Source organism: Erpetoichthys calabaricus, chromosome 1, assembly GCF_900747795.2.
Source record: "Erpetoichthys calabaricus chromosome 1, fErpCal1.3, whole genome shotgun sequence".
Taxonomy (NCBI): Eukaryota; Metazoa; Chordata; class Cladistia; order Polypteriformes; family Polypteridae; genus Erpetoichthys; species Erpetoichthys calabaricus.
In genome coordinates this window covers 188,195,849-188,216,003 of record NC_041394.2, presented here as the reverse complement: position 1 = coordinate 188,216,003, position 20,155 = coordinate 188,195,849, and the positions used below count along the sequence as shown (strand labels likewise).

At 38.0% G+C, this 20,155-nt stretch overlaps 1 protein-coding gene across 3 annotated transcripts in view; it reads right to left on the bottom strand.

The window, feature by feature from the left end:
• LOC114658133 (tetraspanin-9-like) overlaps nucleotides 1-20,155 on the bottom strand; it is a 318,249-nt gene that overhangs the window by 18,238 nt on the left and 279,856 nt on the right. For all 3 annotated transcript variants that reach the window (XM_028810215.2, XM_028810207.2, XM_028810197.2), the window contains 2 exons: nucleotides 13,593-13,784; nucleotides 9,221-9,295 (listed from right to left, as the gene is read on the bottom strand). In XM_028810215.2, the coding sequence (XP_028666048.2) occupies nucleotides 9,221-9,295; nucleotides 13,593-13,784 (267 nt within the window). The remainder of the gene's footprint in view (nucleotides 1-9,220; nucleotides 9,296-13,592; nucleotides 13,785-20,155) is intronic.

Genomic DNA, 20,155 nt, shown 5'->3' with positions numbered 1-20,155 from the left:
AGCAAAGAGGAGGTAAAAATTAAACAAAACAAAACTGTATTTGTGTCCCAATTTCTCACGGTTTAAGAGGGGGTTTCGGAGGTGCAACCGTGTCTCCTTGGGGTGCATTCAGCCCCTTCTTCACAACGCGGGCAGCAGAAACGTGAAGTGGCTGGCGAGTGAAGTGACCGGGGATGGGGGTTGAACCCCTAGTATTATTTAAATGCTTAATATGAAATATTCTGTAAAGTCATTTAGAAACAGTTGCACATTCTGTCAAGCATGTGGGAACTGGAGACATCTTTTTTTCATCCGCAATTCAGAGGGACATTGACAATACTTCTGGGTTTGTAAGACTAATTCCAACTCTATAAATCAACCTGGCACTGTTTGTTAAGATTCCCAGTGACTGAGACAGATGACTCAGAAGCTTTTCTTTCTTTTATGTTTCAAATCACTGTTGCATACTATTTATTTGGACCTCTTTTCATCCACAGTCTACATTCAATGGGGGCCCACAGGTTCCTCAAACCTTACCCGGCTTCCACAGCATGTATTTTCTTCACAATACATACAAAAAGAACACTTCCCAACCTTATTTCCAGAGTCAGTGTTCTCAATCTCTACAAGTCTTCATTCGCAATATGGACTCCAATATAAATTGAGGCATTTATTACTTCTATCCTCTGTAAGAAAATAATTGGGATTATACCACCATCTCTGTATTCCCTCAAAGGAAGCACAAAGTGTGTATATTCCATCTTTAGTTCCAGATTGTGGATGGTTTTCATCAATGGCCAAAAGAACAAAGAAAAAAATGACAGGCTTCCCATGAATTATAAACAGTTGCCTTATAAAATTCAGGTACATTATGAAAATCTTTAAATACCCTTTTCTGTTTTATGAACCACTAAAAACTTGAAGTTTTGCATTTACAAAGATTCAGTCTAGAAAGATTTTCAAATGCATGCTTCTAGGCTAACAAATTATCATGTTTGCATTAATTCCAAGTAAACGTTGCCATACCCTACGAGATGGAGCAGCGCTAGATGTCACATCATTTGATATGTAATGTATACTGCTCAAATGTCTTGTCACATTACCTCTGGAGAATCACATATTGTGAAAAATCTAGTAAACGGCCAAGAAAGTTTGAAGGGAAGCCATTTCTTTGATTATGAAACTTGAAGCAATAAAATACAGGTAAACAACCTAATTAAGAAGTATTTAATGAAGGCAAAATGTTTTATTAGGAGTTGTCTTTATGATTAATTTTATAATTTAAATAAATTTTTTACTTGAGCAAAAACATGGATTACTTTTGCAGTATGAGAACACTTTTTTCCATTTAAATGAATGGTAATTATGTGTTTGCACTATGAAAATTCACCTTACAATGGGGTTTTCAGGAATAGATTAGTGTTACAAAATAGGGGAATCCTGTACTCTTCCTTTTACAGGCACAACATTTCTTCAACGGCCAGAAAAACAGGAGGTAAAATCAACAATATAGTTAACTTTTCTTGGTCTAGAATGCTTCCATCTAACATTTCTGCATCTCCAATTACATCCCCCTTAATTACTAGTAAAATCACTTTTTTATAATAATAGCAGCTGGACTTCCCATTACATCAGTTAGTACATCAGTAGATGCCTTCACTCACATTAATTAGAATCAATGTGAAATCCTTAACTACTGAGGTGATAATGTAAATGTCAAAGAAAGATACTCAGGACAAATCCTTGAAGAAAAAAAAGAAACTATCTTTATTTCATCTCAAGTGCTTCCTAATGGTCGAATTATATTCTGTGGCTGCTTGATTAAGCATGTTCATCTCCAAATTTCTGTTTTAGGTATATGTTTAGCATCTCTTGTCTCACATTTCCTTTTATCCTACACCTACCCAGATCTTTGTAGACTCAGAACACATGAAATACATGTATTCAAAATAACGATACAGTGATCCCTCGCTATATCGCGCTTCGCCTTTCGCAGCTTCACTCCATCGCGGATTTTATATGTAAGCATATTTAAATATATATCGCGGATTTTTCGCTGCTTCGCGGGTTTCTGCGGACAATGGGTCTTTTAATTTCTGGTATATGCTTCCTCAGTTGGTTTGCCCAGTTGATTTCATACAAGGGACGCTACTGGCAGATGGCTGAGAAGCTACCCGGCTTACTTTCTCTCTCTCTCTCTCTCTTGCGCTGACGTAGGGGGTGTGAGCAGGGGGGCTGTGTGCAGCTGCTTTCTGAAGGACATGCTGTACGGTGCTTCGCATACTTAAAAGCTCAAAGGGCACGTATTGATTTTTGACTTTGTTTTTCTGTGGCTGTCTCTCTCTCTCTTCCTGCTCCTGACAGAGGGGGTGTGAGCTGCCGCCTTCAACAGCTTTGTACCGGCGGTGCTTCGCATACTTAAAAGCCAAAAAGCCCTATTGATTTTTTTTTTGACTTCTTGCTTTGTTCTCTCTCTCCTGACGCGCACTCCTTTGAAAAGGAAGATATGTTTGCATTCTTTTAATTGTGAGACAGAACTGTCATCTCTGTCTTGTCATGGAGCACAGTTTAAACTTTTGAAAAAGAGACAAATGTTTGTTTGCAGTGTTTGAATAACGTTCCTGTCTCTCTACAACCTCCTGTGTTTCTGCGCAAATCTGTGACCCAAGCATGACATTCTAAAAATAACCATATAAACATATGGTTTCTACTTCGCGGATTTTCCTATTTCGCGGGTGGCTCTGGAACGCAACCCCCGCGATGGAGGAGGGATTACTGTATACTGTATTATTTACCATATACAACTCCAGGCACCTCACACGCAGACAAGGAGTCTTGGCTCGAGCTGGGAGAACTTTGTGCCCAAGCTGAGCACCGTCAAGGTTGCTGGTTGGGGGGGGGGGGGGGGGGGGGGGGGTTGGAGATGGGTTTAGCAGGCTGCTTACTGCTTGTGCTGATTAACGCATTTATAAAACAAAAGACGCTGATGCTGATGGAAAGGTGTGCACAACACTATTGTAAAGGCATGTAATTTGAGTATTTATCACCTTTCTGTTAGCTTGAAAAAGTCTAGTTATTCTCCCCTAAACCATGTCACTAACATGTCTGTTTGCAGAAACATGTCTGAGTGAAATGTTTTCTGGAAACTGTAGAGAAGGTAGTGAGTGTAAACCCTAGAAGTGCTGTATTTCTAAGGCAACGGAAACTCCACATCTGGCCACAACGTGGTCAAAATCACTGAGATAATTGGTTCAGCCCATTCTAATGACTAGTAAACAACAAGTAAACCTCCTGAAGGTGTCGGCATGCTATACTTATTGGAGTAAGAGCTCTGCAACTGGCTGTTTGGAGGTGCAGGTTACATGCATTAACAAGCAGAAGTACGTAATTAAACAACCACTAAGTGAAGTTAACTACTGTATGTACATTAAGTTACCTTTATGGCTCTGGTGCAGATTGGACATGCTAAGAAATAAAGAGGCATTCTTAGACGGACTCTGCATCTAATAAATAAAGCCAAATTTGTGTCTGAGTAAGAGTGTTTGCTCAGTATGCAAATCTACACTACCTTAAATCCACCAATCTTTGCATGGATTTGCCATTTGTGCAGAGATGCATCACAGGCTATGTCTAGATTCCATCTTTAGTTAATGTCCCAATCATGAGCAGCGCCACTTGATGCTCACAACCCAGGTAGCACTGGGTGCCCCTGTCAGTATAGTATATATATTGTTCTTTTACACTACATCTTCAAAAGAGATGGCATTTTAAGAATCAGTACGTTTCAGACATGCAGCAGTGATTACTAATTTTATTCAGACTTTTCCTAAGAAATGGCCATTTTGTGATATTTGCATAACATGCAAATGTTATTAAACCCCAGCAGAATGTAAACACAAATCTTTGCTGCAAAACAGAGGATGAATAACCTTCCGTCCATCCATCTGCTCCCTAATACTGCTCCAAAAAGCACGAGTGTGAGTCAGAAATAAAAAAAACTCCACAAAAGAAACTTGAAGCCACAAGTAACTAGTGGGGAAAAGTTCTGAAAGTTCATGAAAAAATAATACCTTGTATGACTGTTCTCCTTTCTAGATGAAACAGACAAATCAGCTTAGCTTGGTGACAATGTGTAAAATTAAAAGCATTAATGGGAAAATCATTTATCAGAAATGCTTGATAGACCTACAGTCTATTTTTTCTCACCTTGAGGACACATGCCTCGGTTATCTAGCATAGATGCCTTTCAACAAATTTACTGAATATGACCCTACCTTGTGACTGGCCTTCAAACGGTAACCATACACAAATTACAAGATATCTGGAGAATGGCGAAATGAAAGAGTAGACAAGAATATAACAAACAATTTTCTTGTACTGTATATGTTCTTATCGAGAAACTGGATTAACCAAAATTAACCAACTTTTTGTGCAAGCGTGTGTTATAGACAGCAACAAGTCTAGTATCAAGATAATTTAGCATGGTGTTGTTTAATGCCAACCATTGACCTACATAAAACTAAAATCAAAGAACATATTTTCTTTAAATTTAAAATCTTCCATTACCAAAACAATGTTCTTAAATATTGTTAAAACAGAAGACACAATTATGCAGAGGTTAATGTGGCTGTTGTTAAGGCAACTGATTTTATTATCATTAAACAATAATTAAAATGACAAAAAAATGTTAAAACAAAATAAAAACTAAACTAAAAGTTGAGTGAAAACCAAACTAAATAGAAAGTAAAACTGGATACTTGAAAAGTAACTGAAATAAAATACAAAAAGGGTGGAAACAAAATGTAAATATACCAATTAGCCTACTATTGGCCATCACTCCCCTCTGAGGTGGTAATGGCCAACTTTACGTTTTAGCACAAAGATGAGAGTCAGGAAATCCATGTACTGAAAGTTTAAAATAGACGGACAGCACAATGGCCCTCTTTATGGTAATCAATTATTAAAAATCGGCACAGAAAACCAAAAGGCAAATCATCTGAACATTGACATTAGGGTGCATAGTTTGTTGGTTGCTTGCTTTGAAGTAATTTGGTTTGTGACACACAGCAAAGCAAATCTTAGCAACCAAATATTTTAACAAATGACCTAGAAGAAGAAAGCATTAATGTTTGATTAGAGTTGAAGTTGCTGAATCAGTGTAAAGCTCCAGAGACAAAGTGGAGGAATTAGGTCCGCCATCTAGTTGACAAAATGAGTAACAATTTGAGTATTCTGAAAAATTACATTGGTTATATTCACAGTGCTATGTAAAGGTGTGATGACTGCACAGCAGGAATAGCCAGAAAATTAGCTTTTTCGAAAATGTGTAAATAAATATACACACTGGTGTGTAAAGTGTGTTAAATAACGTGAACTTTGGTGCTCACTGCATCCAGCTATGGAGATCAACTCAGTGTTTAACACTGAGTCTTCCTCATCAGACTCTAAGGTCAGCCTAAACATTTTATTATCCTTGCTCTCTGTCGTTAGCTTTTTTTGAAGAGAGCTTCAAGCTTTTGATTGGTGCAGCAATTTTGTTGTTTTTTATTCTTAATTTCTAGTATTATTTTATCTATTTTGAGAAATAACTATTTTATGTCTGGTTTTGATTTCTGACTTGCACTTGATGCTGCTGGGTTTGGCTCTGGTGGATTAAGTAGATTCAATCAGGAGAGAATAAATGAAAAGTCATCCAGAATGTGACTCTCCTTTTAGATTAACATGTAAATACAGACTTGTAATTCATGACACCTTTAAATCAAGTTTGAAAGATTTGTGTAATTTAAATGGATGTACTATGCATTGAAAACAGATACACGGTTAAGTTGTTCGCTCAATTTTTTTTAATTACTAGTGATTAGCAAAATATATTTGTTCAGTTTCATGAATGAATGAACAAATAGATTGTGCCCGAATAATTTAAAAAACATGACACTTTAATAAGCACATTTTCAAATGTGTGCCATGATGCATACAAATTTCAGATTATCACATATGAACAGAAAATGATATTACAAAATAGAAAGTAGTGGTCACAGAGGAACATAACATTAAACTTTTGCTCATGCCACCCTGGGGCCTCATGTATAAATGGTGCGTATGCACAAAAATGTTGCGTACAAATGTTTCCACATTCAAATCGCGATGTATAAAACCTAAACTTGGCGTAAAGCCATGCACATTTCCACGGTAGCTCATACCCTGGCGTACGCAAGTTCTCCACTCTGTTTTGCAGACTGGTGGCACCCAGCATCAAAGCAGTGCTACTGTTCCAGTGTGAATTCCCTTTCTTTTTTTAGATCCACATCCCTGACGTGGCTTTATAAATACACTGAAATTAACCACATATTGTTTATTAGTTTAATGCATCTGATTGTAATTAACCTGTAACAATATAATGGTCCACAGAATGGTCAAATTATTCTAAATACAATAGCTGCTTTAGCGTGGTTACTCTCACTGCACCTTCTTCTTCTCCTTTCAGCTGCTCCCGTTAGGGGTTGACATAGCGGATCATCTTTTTCCATATTACTCTCACTGCACCACTCGGAGTATTTATATCACTGTATCTGCGTGTGGAATCACAGCTGTACAGCAGCTGATCGGAAAGAGAATTATCAGTATACAGCATCAAGCACACGCTGCCTCAGCCATGCTGTCTATTGAACTGCTCTCATAAGGCAAATGCTTCAGAGCCTTTCCTTGCGGTTCAGAAACAGTTTCATCCCAAGAACTATAAATGCACTCAATCAGTCCATCAAGTGCTCCTTTAAGTACAATCACCTTACTGTAAACTTGCGATACAGTTATAATATTGCACAATTTGAACCACTTTATAAAGCACATATTTACATATGACGACGATATCATTTTTAAGATGAAATGCAGCAAAATATGCTTTATTATAATATACAGATAAAACTTTATCTTCATTTAAATAATCTATATTGTTAATAAATTAACATGTGAGGACACGGTGTCGCAGCGCTAACAAGGAGCTGGCGCTCCGTTCACGGATTGTTCCTGCCTCGCACTGTATTCTTGCTGGGACTGGCGCGACACTGGATGGTTAGAATAATTTAACATGTACTACGAAGATATTTCAATGTTCCTTAAAAGTTTTGAAGAATCGGCGTTATAAGCTTACAGATGGCTTAACGTCTATTACAGTGCTGATTGTGTGGCGATTGGGTATTTGGAGAAAGAATAGTAAGGACAGGAATTGGGGGTTTGTACGTTTGAAAGGGACAGTACTGCTGCAATAAATTATTTCATCGAAGGTCGCGCACGGTGCAGCAAGCATCCTGCGTGAGGCATGAACAATCACGGCGGCACCGTGTTCCCATGTTTAATAGCATGCTTTAAATCCTATCATCATAAAAATGATATCAAGTGTACATCTCAGTATTTTAAATATTCAGACAGCTGTAATATCACGAATGTAATGGATTCTGTGTCCTGTTGGAGGAAGAGAAAGCCGGTTTAAGAAGCACGTAGTGATTCACACACATAGAGCACACAGAAGATCAAATACAAAACAAAGCATTTAACATGCTACTTTAGTTACGATGGGATTTGAGAAACTAATAAATTAAATGATTTTAATATGAAGTTTATGATGTTCTACTTTAATGACAAAATAAACTACGTGATTAAAGTGGAAATTTCGAGATTAAAGTTGACATTTTGTGCTTTTTACCCCACTGTGTGCCTATTTTTTTCCTCTGTACCCTAATAAGCTTTCATATGATACTCAGACAGTGGGCTACGACTCACCTTTTCACAGTGACTTAAGGGCTATTTATATTGATTTGCATATTGAAAGAGGCATAATTCTGGGAGGAGACGGGACGGGACAGCAGGCGCGTGCACGTGCGTTACTTTTCATGCTGACCGGGATTTATGTAGCGGAAGAACGTGGAAGTTGGTGTTTACACAGACTTATGCATCTGGATTTTTTTGTGCGTACAAACATTTCCGCTTTTGTGCTTACGCCATGTTATAGTGTGTGTTCTACGTACGCCGTTATACATAAGGCCCCTGGTCTTTAGAAAATTGCTGTTAACTGTCCCCACAAAATGGCTATTGAGCCTAATTAGTATAACAAGTTGTCTGATGGTATAGTAGACATAGTAGAAAGGAACAGGATGGAGAAGGGTGATAGGGCACTGGGTGGCAGCAACACTCCATACTTTATTGGGAGGAGGATGGGTCACAGTGGTGGTGTGTATCCAAGATGTTTATGGAAGTAACTATTCTGTGCATACTAATGTGCTCTGCAGGATTGGAGGAAGACCAGGAATGATCTCCTACCACATCAGATGATAGCACACTGAGTTTAGAGTTATGGATGCAAGCTTTCTTTACCTGGGAATGGCAGGAAGGTAGTTTGGCTAGAGTGTGAAATGACCAACTGAAGGAGAGGGGGTTTTGGTTTACTCTTAAGAAAATAAAAACAAACTATTGTGCCCCAGCAAAAGTGACAACCAGATGTATACCACATCACAAAAAAATATTGTATGCCCATTCAAAAGTTTTTAGTTATAGTATTTACACAAATATTTGTTGATTTGAAAGGAATATCATGAAAAGAAATAAACACACAGTGTTTTATTGAGTCATTCAGTGTGCCAATCTATGATTTCCTGCCAATGGTGTGCAAACTGAGTAATGCAGATTTCAAAATTTCCATTTAGAGTATGAGTACATACATTTACAGCAATGTGACAGAAGATTTAAAATGTTTGAACTGGCCTAGTTACCCAGTTCTCATGATTGCAAACAGCCTGCAAATTTGTTTTTAGACTGCCCCTTTTAACAACTATCCCCCACATTTATAAGTCACAGGAAAGGTCATGAGAATTCCTTGTCTACACAAATGAAACAGTACACATGAGGAAACAGCAAATAATTATTCTTTTTTCCATCCCAGCGTGACCTGGAAGGAACTGAATTACATAGTATCCTCTAATGGCACAATCCTTGTCTAAATCATGGAAAATTACTTAATTACAGAAATGAAGCATCAGTTTTCAGTTAAAGTGTGCATACCCAAAGTCTATGCATAACTTTTTAATATTTTAGCTTTTGAGGAGTGTAACATGAAATCAACACAAATCATGTCAGAAAATATTTCCCCTTTAAAATGTAACAGCAGCAGTAAACAGTGGCATGAAGTTAACATCAAAATCTTTTATTGGTTCAGTTTTTCACAGCTCAGATGTCACATCAGGTTTCTTACCTTGTCCATATAAACAAAGAAGAGGATCAGCAAAATCAATTCTGCCAGAAGAATAATCAATAGGACAATGAAAAACTGAAACAGAGAGGGAAAAACACATTACAGGATAAGTAACCTAAAGTGAATAACTTCCGATACTACACTTGAATAAAATGTATAATATAGTGTTTCTAAGACTGACAAAATGATATTATGTATACAAGTGGCCAAAATTAGGTTACTCCGCAATATGACAGGCCCTTGAAGTAGAACCACTGTTGTTTCAGAATAAAATGAATTAGCTGAGGTGGATTGGGAAAGAAGTTAGGATACCCTTCAGGTGCTGCCCTTGAATGGTGTTTTGGGCATGGCCTGTAGGGGAAAAGTGAGAGGCAAACCCTGGAGATGCTGGAAGGATTTCATCTCCCGACTTTCCTGGGAGTGGCCGAGTATTTCCCAGAGAGAAGCTTGAGAAAGTTGACAAAGATAAGCAGGCTAGTTCAGCCCAGCTCACTGTGGTACTATTGTGACCCTCACCAGAAAAAGCAAAATGAAGATGATGATGACGATGACCATCATGACACATCTAATATAGGATATGCAATCACAGTCCTGTGTTATTAAGGGGAAAAATGACACGCTTATTTTCAAATGGAGTTCAGTGAATTAGCAAAGCAAACAGATTTCAACAAGTACATATACCACCAACCTTGTGAAAACTGTTGGAGGTATGATAAGTTATGACCTTGAAAAAGTTAAAAACACACTTCAGACACAGTCATTTAAGCCCCCAAATGTCAACAATGATAGTTAAAGATGATAAAATTACTAAAATGCAATGTTGTAGGACTTATAAAAGCATATAAACATGAATGGTCCATTTAGAAAATATTATTAATATATAAATTAAACATTTCATTATACAATATGACTGGGTAGTTTGTTTCAAACTTACTAGGACAAGAATGTTTCAAACAGCCAGAATGCTGCATTGCTAACTTTTTTTGGTGAAGAATTACCTTTTGCTTATTTAGATTTCTACAGTTAGTTATTTACTGTTACAGGCTTGTTATCAAGACTAGTTTGCTTTTTGCACTTGCTAAATTAATTAAAGCTAATCTTGGATATCCAATTTGAAATGGAAATCGTACTGCTTGTCTGTAATTCCAGCCTTTTAGCCGCCTACAGTATGTGGGTGACTAGTGATGTTGCATACTTTCCTTGGGCTGTACATTTCAATGTCCATCTGGTTCTGTAGTATGTACATCTTTACAGAGAAAGTCAGCACTGACTGTTTTAGTAAACAGTATGTGAGTCAGTACCTATAAAGCATAAGCTCTATTTGCGTGTTTGTTCTTTATATACAGCTTTGGTTTTCAAGTCACTAACTGGAAATCTGGTACACAGGTACTCATACAATAAGTTAGGTTTTTGACATACAACTTTTGGCCTTACCTGAAACATACAGTAGAGATGGCTCAGGGTCAGAGTGAGTGGTAAGAAATACTACAATGTGATTTACTGACAGACAAACAGCACTATACAGGTTTTGATGGTGGCATGATGGTTGCACACCTGCCTTTCAACCAAGAAGACCATGTTTGAATCCTGTTCATTATTTTGAACCTTTTGCTTAACCAAGTATTTCTGTCAATATTAAGACTGTTGAATTAGCCAACAAATAAGGTTTGAATATTTAAATTAAAAGTAAACAAATATTTGAATAAAATTGAACAAAGGTTAATGACTCTGAGCATTTTTTTTATACATTATCATTATGGTAATGACAATGGCTGTGGGCACAGCAACAACAAAAACCAAAATGAAAAACTCCTGGCAGTGTGTTTACCAGGGAACTACTAAGTTAACAAATGATACAGACAAAAATTTTAAAGAAATTTTACAGAAAATCACAAGACGCGTAGGAATTAGTTATTTAAAAATAATAAATAAAAATGCCACAGATGCAAAGAGTGTCTGGACTGTGACTTGATAAGTTTGTAGCACTGAATGGTAAACAATGAATAACAGATGGGATTAGACTAAATTGCGACTTTTTTCTGCTTTACAGATAGATAATGTATAGGGCCAGCATCTGTTGTGCTGTGGTCAGCTCATGTCTTGCATGTGTGCTTATGAATTGTGCATATTTTACATTCTTGTCTTGTGGCACGTACAGCAAATTAGGGTGACTAGATTTTGTTTTTCAAAGAAGAGGACCAGAGGAGGAATATAATCGAAATTGACTCATGCCTTCATATACAATGGGTCTTTATTAATTTTTCTAATTAAACAAATCAATGATTTTAAATGGTTTAGTTTATATTCAGTTACTTAGTAAACCCTTTAAGGACTTGTAAGGCTGTTATTTCTCTTTCATAATAACATTTTTTTAAGAGAGTACTGACAACATCTGAAATACAAATGAAGATTGCTACATGCATTATAACATAGGAGAAGATTATAAAAGTTTTTTGAGATCTGTTTGAAATATAATGAAGTTAAGTCTCATGAAGTGGTCTGTCACTTCTTATGATCTTAAAAGCAGTTTTGTGCTCTTCAGAATGAACATGAACTGTAAGTGGCACTTGACAGCTCTCCTGATTGCACATTCAGGTTTCTTTTAATTACATACAAGTCAAAAACCGGAGTATTATTATTATTTTACTTGTTTGTAGATGTACATTGTCATTTTTGGGCACCTTTTGTACTTGTAAGTTGGTACTGAACAGTACTGTGGCTCTGTCCAATCCTCCTAGCTGTCACCAGAGTAAAACTGCCATATGTGCTGATCTTCAAATGTGACACTGCATGCAAATTACACTGATCATAGGTTTAAAAAAATATATATATGTGTGTGTGTGTGTGTGTGTCGAACATTGATCTGACAAAATATGTAAGTCTGCTATTTGTTTACACAGTCTAAATAAAGATGAAGACAAAAATCCAGGACAATTTTTGGGATTTTAAAAATATCAGTCAGACTGCTATTTAAAGTCTCAAAAACAGAACACTTTTGGGAAAAAATGAGGATGTCTAGTCACCATTTATCTATTCATCTTTTATTTTTTGAAGATTATATCAGAAGATGAGCTCTGTATTATTAAAACGAAAAAAAAAAACTGTCATAAAGAGATTTACTTGCATCTGTATGATTTATTTCCCTTTATAGATTTAGCTGTTTCAAAACTTATTTGTGCCTAGTTCAAGTTCCTTTTAAAAAGTGGGAATGTGGTCAGTTGCTAAATTAAACCTGCTGTGGGAGTGGGAGAATGCAGGCAGGAGCAAACGGAATCCATTATTTGCTTTGGTATCGTCTTGGTATTGGTATTATCAAAGTCAACATTTTAGTATCAGACCAACAGTAGCCAGCACATGTAATGTACTTTATATTGAAAGCAGGCTCCAAAAATATCTGAAAACAGGAATGTGCTTGATCTGATAGCAATTATCATGGCTTTAGTCTTGGGGTGATCACTGGTGTAATGCAGGAACTACCTCTGTACAGTGTGTCAGTCCACTGTAGGATCTATTTATGCCCACTCATACAGGGTAAGATTTAGCACTGCCAAATGATCTGGAGGTATACAGGAATACCCAGAGAAAACCCCACGCAGTCAAGAATATGCAAGTTCCTTTGTATATAAAGTAAACACTTTAATTCTGTCTTCTAACATAATATAACAAATTTAAAATACATTGATTTGAATGAAGCTACAGGTATATTATATTTTTTTATTCTTTATTTCTCCTTTTACAATTTCTTGTATTAGGAATTTGTTAGTTTTCGCATACCCCTTGGTGTCAGAGTGCAGGGTCATCCATTGTACAGCGCCCCTGGAGCAATTACAGGTTAAGGGTTTTGCTCAAGGGCCCAGCAGAGTAGGATCTCTTTTGGCAGTGACGGGGATTCGAACCGGCAACTTTCGGGATACCAGCACAGATCCTTAGCCTCAGAGCCACTACTCTGTGTTTTCACCCACATCCCATAGATGTGTGGTTTGGTTGACTTTAACTTTACCCTGTATGAGTAAAGCTGGATAGATGCAATCTGCGGTTCTTGACTTGTGTCTATTACAGATAGCACAGATAGGCTTACTGAAGGGCATGTTTTGTGATGCTGATGAACTGTATGAGCAAATCTTATCAGACATTTTCATATTGTTTCTTTAAGAGAATAAAAAATTATATTTACCAGTCTAAGGGAATGATTTACTGTATTACTTTATACATATATTGACAACCTTTCAGCAGTTCCTGGGGATAGATTTCTGAGGTAGAAAGGAAGAAATTAGGAAAGATAATACTAATCTAACCATTTTTAATCGAACTTTAAAGGGCAGCTTGTGCATTTTATTGGTCTTCAATTTAAAAATTAAAAAAGATTACTTACACTTAAAAGGAGGCACTTGTTTTCCTTAATAGCACCCAAGCATCCAAGAAAACCTGTCACCATGATAATCGAGCCAATTGCAATTACAAGGTTGGCACCAGAGAGTGATGGGAAGGTGGGTGAAAAAGTGGCAAAGCTTCCCTGTGAGACAGATAGCCAGATTCCTACTCCAAGCAGCCCACATCCACAGAGCTGAAAAAGAGCCACAAAAAAAACAAAATCAATCCCATTTGTTTTGTTAATTTACTTCTAGAAAACACAGTACTTGGAGATATTGCTTACGAAAATCATTAGCAACCTACAGCATACATTTGTCTAATAGTAATCATTATTGAACATTTCTATGTTTACAGAAAATAAAGTTTTCGAGTCACTCTTAGGTACTAGAAAAAGAAGGCGATCTTCAGAGTATTATTCCCAAATCTGATTTACTGGGAATTAAAGAAAGCTCATAACATTTTATCGTAATGCCCAAGTGCCCAATTATAGTGGTCACATCACTGTAAAATATGTTTAGGAAAATGACAAACTTTAGTTAAAAACAGCCATTTACACTTTGTTACCTAAAAGCAAAAGGAGGACAAGGAGGCTTTTGTGAAAATAGAATTGATCATAGTAAATCTTGCTCAATTGAACTTAAAACTGAAGCAGAAAGTAGTTACAAATGTTGCACACTGCAATTAATGACTTTTTAGTTAATAGTCTAAGGGTTTCTTAAGGAGGTCATTCTTTAAGGGTTGGTGTTTATGCGATCATTAAGAACTGGGACACATGGTTGAGCAGCTGAAACATGTAGAAAGGGATTGCCTGTTTTATCTCTCTTGAGCGACAGTCTGCAAAAGGTCTGATCTAGGCTTATAATATGAGAGGATTGAAGCAGGATTAAATTACACAGGAGTGCAACAAAGTGATATCAGAAGTAAGAGGCATTTCATATCAGACAGCTTAGTTACCATGTCATATCAATCCTCTGGTTACAATCACTTAGTCTGAAATTTCTCCTTAAATGCTAACCAGTTACTTCAGTCATGTCATTGGAAACCAATTCACCATAATCATATTAGTTTTAGTGAATCTGCTTAAAAGATGAGTTTACTGAAGTGCTACTTCAGTCACTGGGACATTTAGAGGAATACCATCTGGATGCTGTGCTTTGACCTAATTTTATTTGTTACGCATTATAGCTGTTTTATTCCACCTCTAACCTTGGAACAGGAAAGACAGAGTTATTGGAATGTTTATTCAATAGTTGATGTAACTATAGAAGTGAGAGAAGCATTTTGAATTCAAATCGTGCTGGTATTTTGAAAAATAAATTTAAATGCCAATTAAAACTTAAAGAACAGTGATAGACTTTAGCTCACATTCATGTTTGCTTAGTAAAGTATTTGTCTTCCAGTGTAAACAAGCCTTTGACAAAGTGTGGGGATCAAAGTGCTTTGACAAACCTACACAGTGACAACTATATGTAGCTAGGGTTTTGTTCTCCCCATCTCAGAGAGTGGCTGTTTAGGGTTTTTGATTCACTGTGATTTGAGTAAGAGAAAAAGAAGCCGCTCTTTCTTTGGTTCAAGCCAGAGAGGTCAGTACTTGATACTGGACCCATCTGAGTACCAGCGGACAAACATGCAATTATGTGCTCAAGTAATCTTTAACACATGCTGTTTCTTAAAAAATATGTTTCAGTCTGAAAAGTATACACAAACACATTATACCAGTACCTAACAAAAGTGTCTGAATTTTTAAGTATAACGTGATATTGATTTTTGGCTAGACCATCCACTGCTATGTCCAAATCAAAATATATCTAGCTTAACTGCTGCCTGCAACAGCTAATACTGACTTATGGGTGGGTGCTGTTTTTTTTTTTTTGGTACACTTATTAATCCCCTGAGGGGAAATTGTCTTTTTGCATGACCTTTGGATGTCAGAGCTCAGGGTCAGTCATTGTATAATGCCCTCTGGAGCAATTTTAAGGTTAAGGGCCTTACTGAAGGGCTCAACACAGTAGGATCCTACTGGCAGTAACAGAATTTGAACTGGCAACCTTCCAGATTTCAGCGCAGATCCTTAGCCTCAGATCTACCACTCTGCCTTGATGTGTTGCAAGGGGTTTCACATAATGTGCTGCAATAGATTACACAGTATAGGTAACCTTTTAATTAAATGGCTTTGAGGTTTCTTGTCACTTGTTTGTAGAGTTTCTCCTCACAACATATGTTTTGCCACATTTCCTTTTTTATTTACATGATTTTCTTAAATTATAATATTATTCCCATAGGTCAAACTTTATCAGCTGCATGGACTTGTCTTCAAGCTCATTTTTCCTGCAGTCATTTGTTACTGTGCTTTGTCACCAGGCTCCTTGCAATCCCTACACTGATGGATTGAAATCAGTACCCCAGATGTCCACATGACCATCATCAACAAATTCTTTCATGTGAAGCCTGAAAACTATGAGGACCGATTTAGATCATTTATGTTAGGTAGAATGCCCAGTGGGGGCTGGGCAGTCTCTTGGCCTTAGAACCCCTACATATTTTGTTTTTTTCTCAAGACCCATTTTTTGTTTTTTTCTTTCTCCTGGCCATCTAACCTTACTTTATTCTTTGTTACTTAGTATTGCCTAATCTTATTTTTGTTTCATATAAACTTTTCTTTCTTCATCTTGTAAAGCACTTTGAGCTACACCATTTGTATGAAAATATGCTGTATAAATAAATGTTGTTGTTTTTCATGCCACCTTTATGAACGTATTGTGGAGACTGCTGCTAAGTAAAGGGCAGCGAAGTACATTTTTAGCAATGGACTGTCAGTAATTAAACACTGACCTTCTTACATTCTCAGATGTGCTTTTAATTCATGCCAACACCGTGATTATGGTGTTCCCTTAAAACATTCTACTTCTTCACTAGTGGATCAAACTATGCAAATAAAAATAGCAACTAATGATTCCTAATATCTAGTAACAGAGTACTGCACTCTAAGCATGTACTTTTTACAGACAGAAACCTGCATCTTCTTTGTGGTGTGCACATCATTCAATTAATATACAGTATGAGTTCTGTCATTAGCATAATAGCTTCCACTGTCTGTTTTAGGATGCTGTTAGGTACTGACCTGGTGACATAATGTGACAATTCTAGTACCGGACACTGAAATTGTTCAATATGTCAGAAAAGATCACAAATAGTTGGGAGGCATACACTTAGCTAACAGAAGTTGCATCTGACGAGCTGGCCCCTCTCCCATTGTGTTCATGTACTGAGCTCCTGCTGTGTACTTCTGTCTAAATGTGCTCGACTTTCAACCAGGAAACAACGCACATACTCTGCTCAATAAGTCTCTTTCAATCTACCTTTATTTTATATAGTGCTATTCACAGAATATGCCATCACAATCCAGGGATAAACTTTATCTATTCAAATAACTTGAATTAACAACACTTTTATTTTGTTCATACTGCATTTTTGGAGACACCCTTTGAACAAATTTTGTTTATATTAATCTTGTGTTTATTGGGCATGTCTTTCCTATTACAAAAAAAGTATATAATAATGATAACCTACATTTTTTGTGTAGTTCACACATAAATTAAAGTTGCCTGAATAGGTAGAATTTGTTATAAAGCTTTCTAAAATCTAATATTACTATTCACAAAAAATTTCTACAGATCACTTTTATTTTAAATATAATTTGCTACAATTTAAAACTATGAGTAGATTTCTTAGAGGTTTCTCCTGTTTTTTTTTTCTTTCTACTCCTGTATTTTCTCTGTGTCTCAAAAATTCAGAATGGTGATGGTCAATCCATTAGGGGTGCCATTTGTGAAATTTAAAGCGGGTGCACTCTGTAAAGTCCTTATTATGTACATAGAGAGGTGCAAATTATGTAACTAAAGAGACCCATACACAGGTTGTGTATGTCTAGTAACATTGTTTGCCTGCCGTATATGAAAGATAAGAGGCATGCACTCCCTAAATTCTGCGAGAAGACATGCAGAGAGGCACATAGCCTGGACACTGAGGATGAAAAGAGGTTGTCAAAGTCTAACACTGAATATACCTGCTATGGACAACGAGAGGTGCTAAACCCACTAGGATTCTAAATGGGTTTCGACCCGTTCCTTACAGATGTGACCTTGAATATTCTATGTGACACTTTTATAAATTACTTTGCTTCTTGTTAAACTGAGAGGCAAAAAATAATCAAACATACTTGTGAACATTATACATTCTACCAACTTACATGGCTTATTCCTTTTACTGTTAAAGACAAATTAGTTAACTGCAATCCTCTTTTTTTTGAAGCATTGATGTCTACTGCTCCACTAAAAGCAATACACTCATTAAAAAACTATTAAATTATTGCTCGTTGGTAAAAGTAATTTTAATAATGATTGCTAATGAAAAATTCTTAACACTTAACATTGGTATTACTAAGTATACACAAAACTTTGTAAGGTATAAGGTATAATTTATTTATATTGAAGAATTAACCTGACAGTCTAGAAAATGTTTTTGATGAAGAACGTATTTTGGCAGATCTACATCTTTATTCTGGAGCCATCAAAAAGCGGCAGCACCCTTTAACACTGCAGTCTCCTGACTCTTTCTAGCACAGAATATTGAAAATAATCTTATAGTCTTAATTACAGCAAGCAAGGAGAGCCTCAGGTATTACCAGTGATCATGTTTATAAGCAAAAGTCTTCTGACGTAGAAGGTAAGGTATTGTATAACTCTATGAATTAATTCTAGATTTATGCAAAAATTGTATTTGTGGCCCTGTACTGCTGCGGTGGGCTGGCGCCATGCCCGGGATTTGTTTCCTACCTTGCGCCCTGTGTTGGCTGGGATTGGCTCCAGCAGACCCCCGTGACCCTGTAGTTAGGATATAGCGGGTTGGATAATGGATGGATGGATGGATGGCCTTGTACTGTATGTGTGTGTAACATACCCACTTCATGATCAATTTACATTCAAAAACTTATGTTGTAACCATAAATGCAAAAGAAACTATCTAAAAATTACCTTCAGTTTTAATTTAGAGGCCAAAATTATTGCTGTCAATTTTATTTCATAGTGTGCTGCAGCATGGATTCTAAGGGGCAACACAGCTGTAACATTGAGTGTCAATATTACCTCTTCTGCCAATAATAAATACTTCTATTTAGGTAAGTGCCCTGCCCAACGGCAGTTGGCCCTGGTGGGCCGAACGTGCGTTTTCTGTTGCAGGCAGGGACTGCCTGGATCCACGTCGGTGGGATGCGTGCCGATCTGCGGGGCATCATCGGCGTGGCGGCAGCAGGAGGATCTGCGGCGAAGGAGCCGCGAGGTTGCCTGGAGGCACGTTGCTGCACCAGGAGAGAGGGAGACAAGATGGCCGCGGACCGGAAGTCCCTCCCTGAGACAGGCAAGGGATTGGACGGTGTGTATTGCGTGCCCACCATTGATTCGTTGAAGGCGGGACCAACAAATGTCTGTCCCAAGCCGGGGAAGGACCCGAATGGGCCTATGGAGAGGCCCCACAGGACACAGTCGGTGGGTGTGGCTAATGAATTGTGCTTGCTCGCGGCTCTTTGTGAGCAAGAGGAGTGCCTTCAGCTCGCAGAGTCGCTCTTGCAGTTATACACGTCCTCCGTAGAGGATTGAAGGAGCTGGAGGTGAAGGCAGTCGAGTCCGTGATGACGCTGCAACAGTGGGTGGATTGGCACGATGCTGGAGTCTTCGGCCTGAGCGATGCAGCGGAGCAGGTAAGTGGAATCGGCCCCGTAAAGAATAATAGAGACCTGCCCTTGTGGGACTGGCCGCTGGCCCCTATGGGTGTCAGCTTGCGGTGGGGCACTGTGGCAAGTGGCTGAGGGTGGTACCCAGCCGGGACACCCAGGAGGACCGGAGGAGGGCTTATGCCTCCTCCAAACCATGAGGGGGCGACCGCCCTGGTGGCTTTGGGGTCCATGGGAACAGAGATTAGAAGCTCAACCCTACAGGGGCCCGTGGTCACCGCCAGGGGGCGCCCCAATGCCTGTGGAGCCCTGGCCCTTAGCACTTCCGCCACACCCGGAAGTGCTGGGGGGAAGAAGACCAGGGACACCCAGAGTGCTTCTGGGTGCGCAGCCAGTACTTCCGCCACATCAGGAAGGGCTGGAAGAAGCTAATCGGGAGGCACCTGGAGCACGTATGGGTGAGCTTAAAATGGGCCGCCTCCCTCCATTCGATGGCTGGAGTCGGGAGCGGAGAAAGACAGCGCTCAGAGAAGAGGAGTGGACGCAGACCTGAGGAAAAGGCATTGAGGAAAGAGGCCTGGACTTTTGGGTGAAGTGGGTTGTGTGTGTTTTCACTTTATATTGTAAATAGTGTAAATAAATGTGTTGTGGTGCTTTAAATGATGTCTGCCTGTCTGTGTCCAGGCTGGTTCCCACAATATGTAATCATTTTGGTATAGCCAGTAACTTCTCATAGATGTTGATATTGACTCACCTACATTACACTCTCTTTAACAAGTATTTTTTTTCGTGTGAAAGCCCTGACTAATCTTGTATGGACAATCATACAAGAAAAT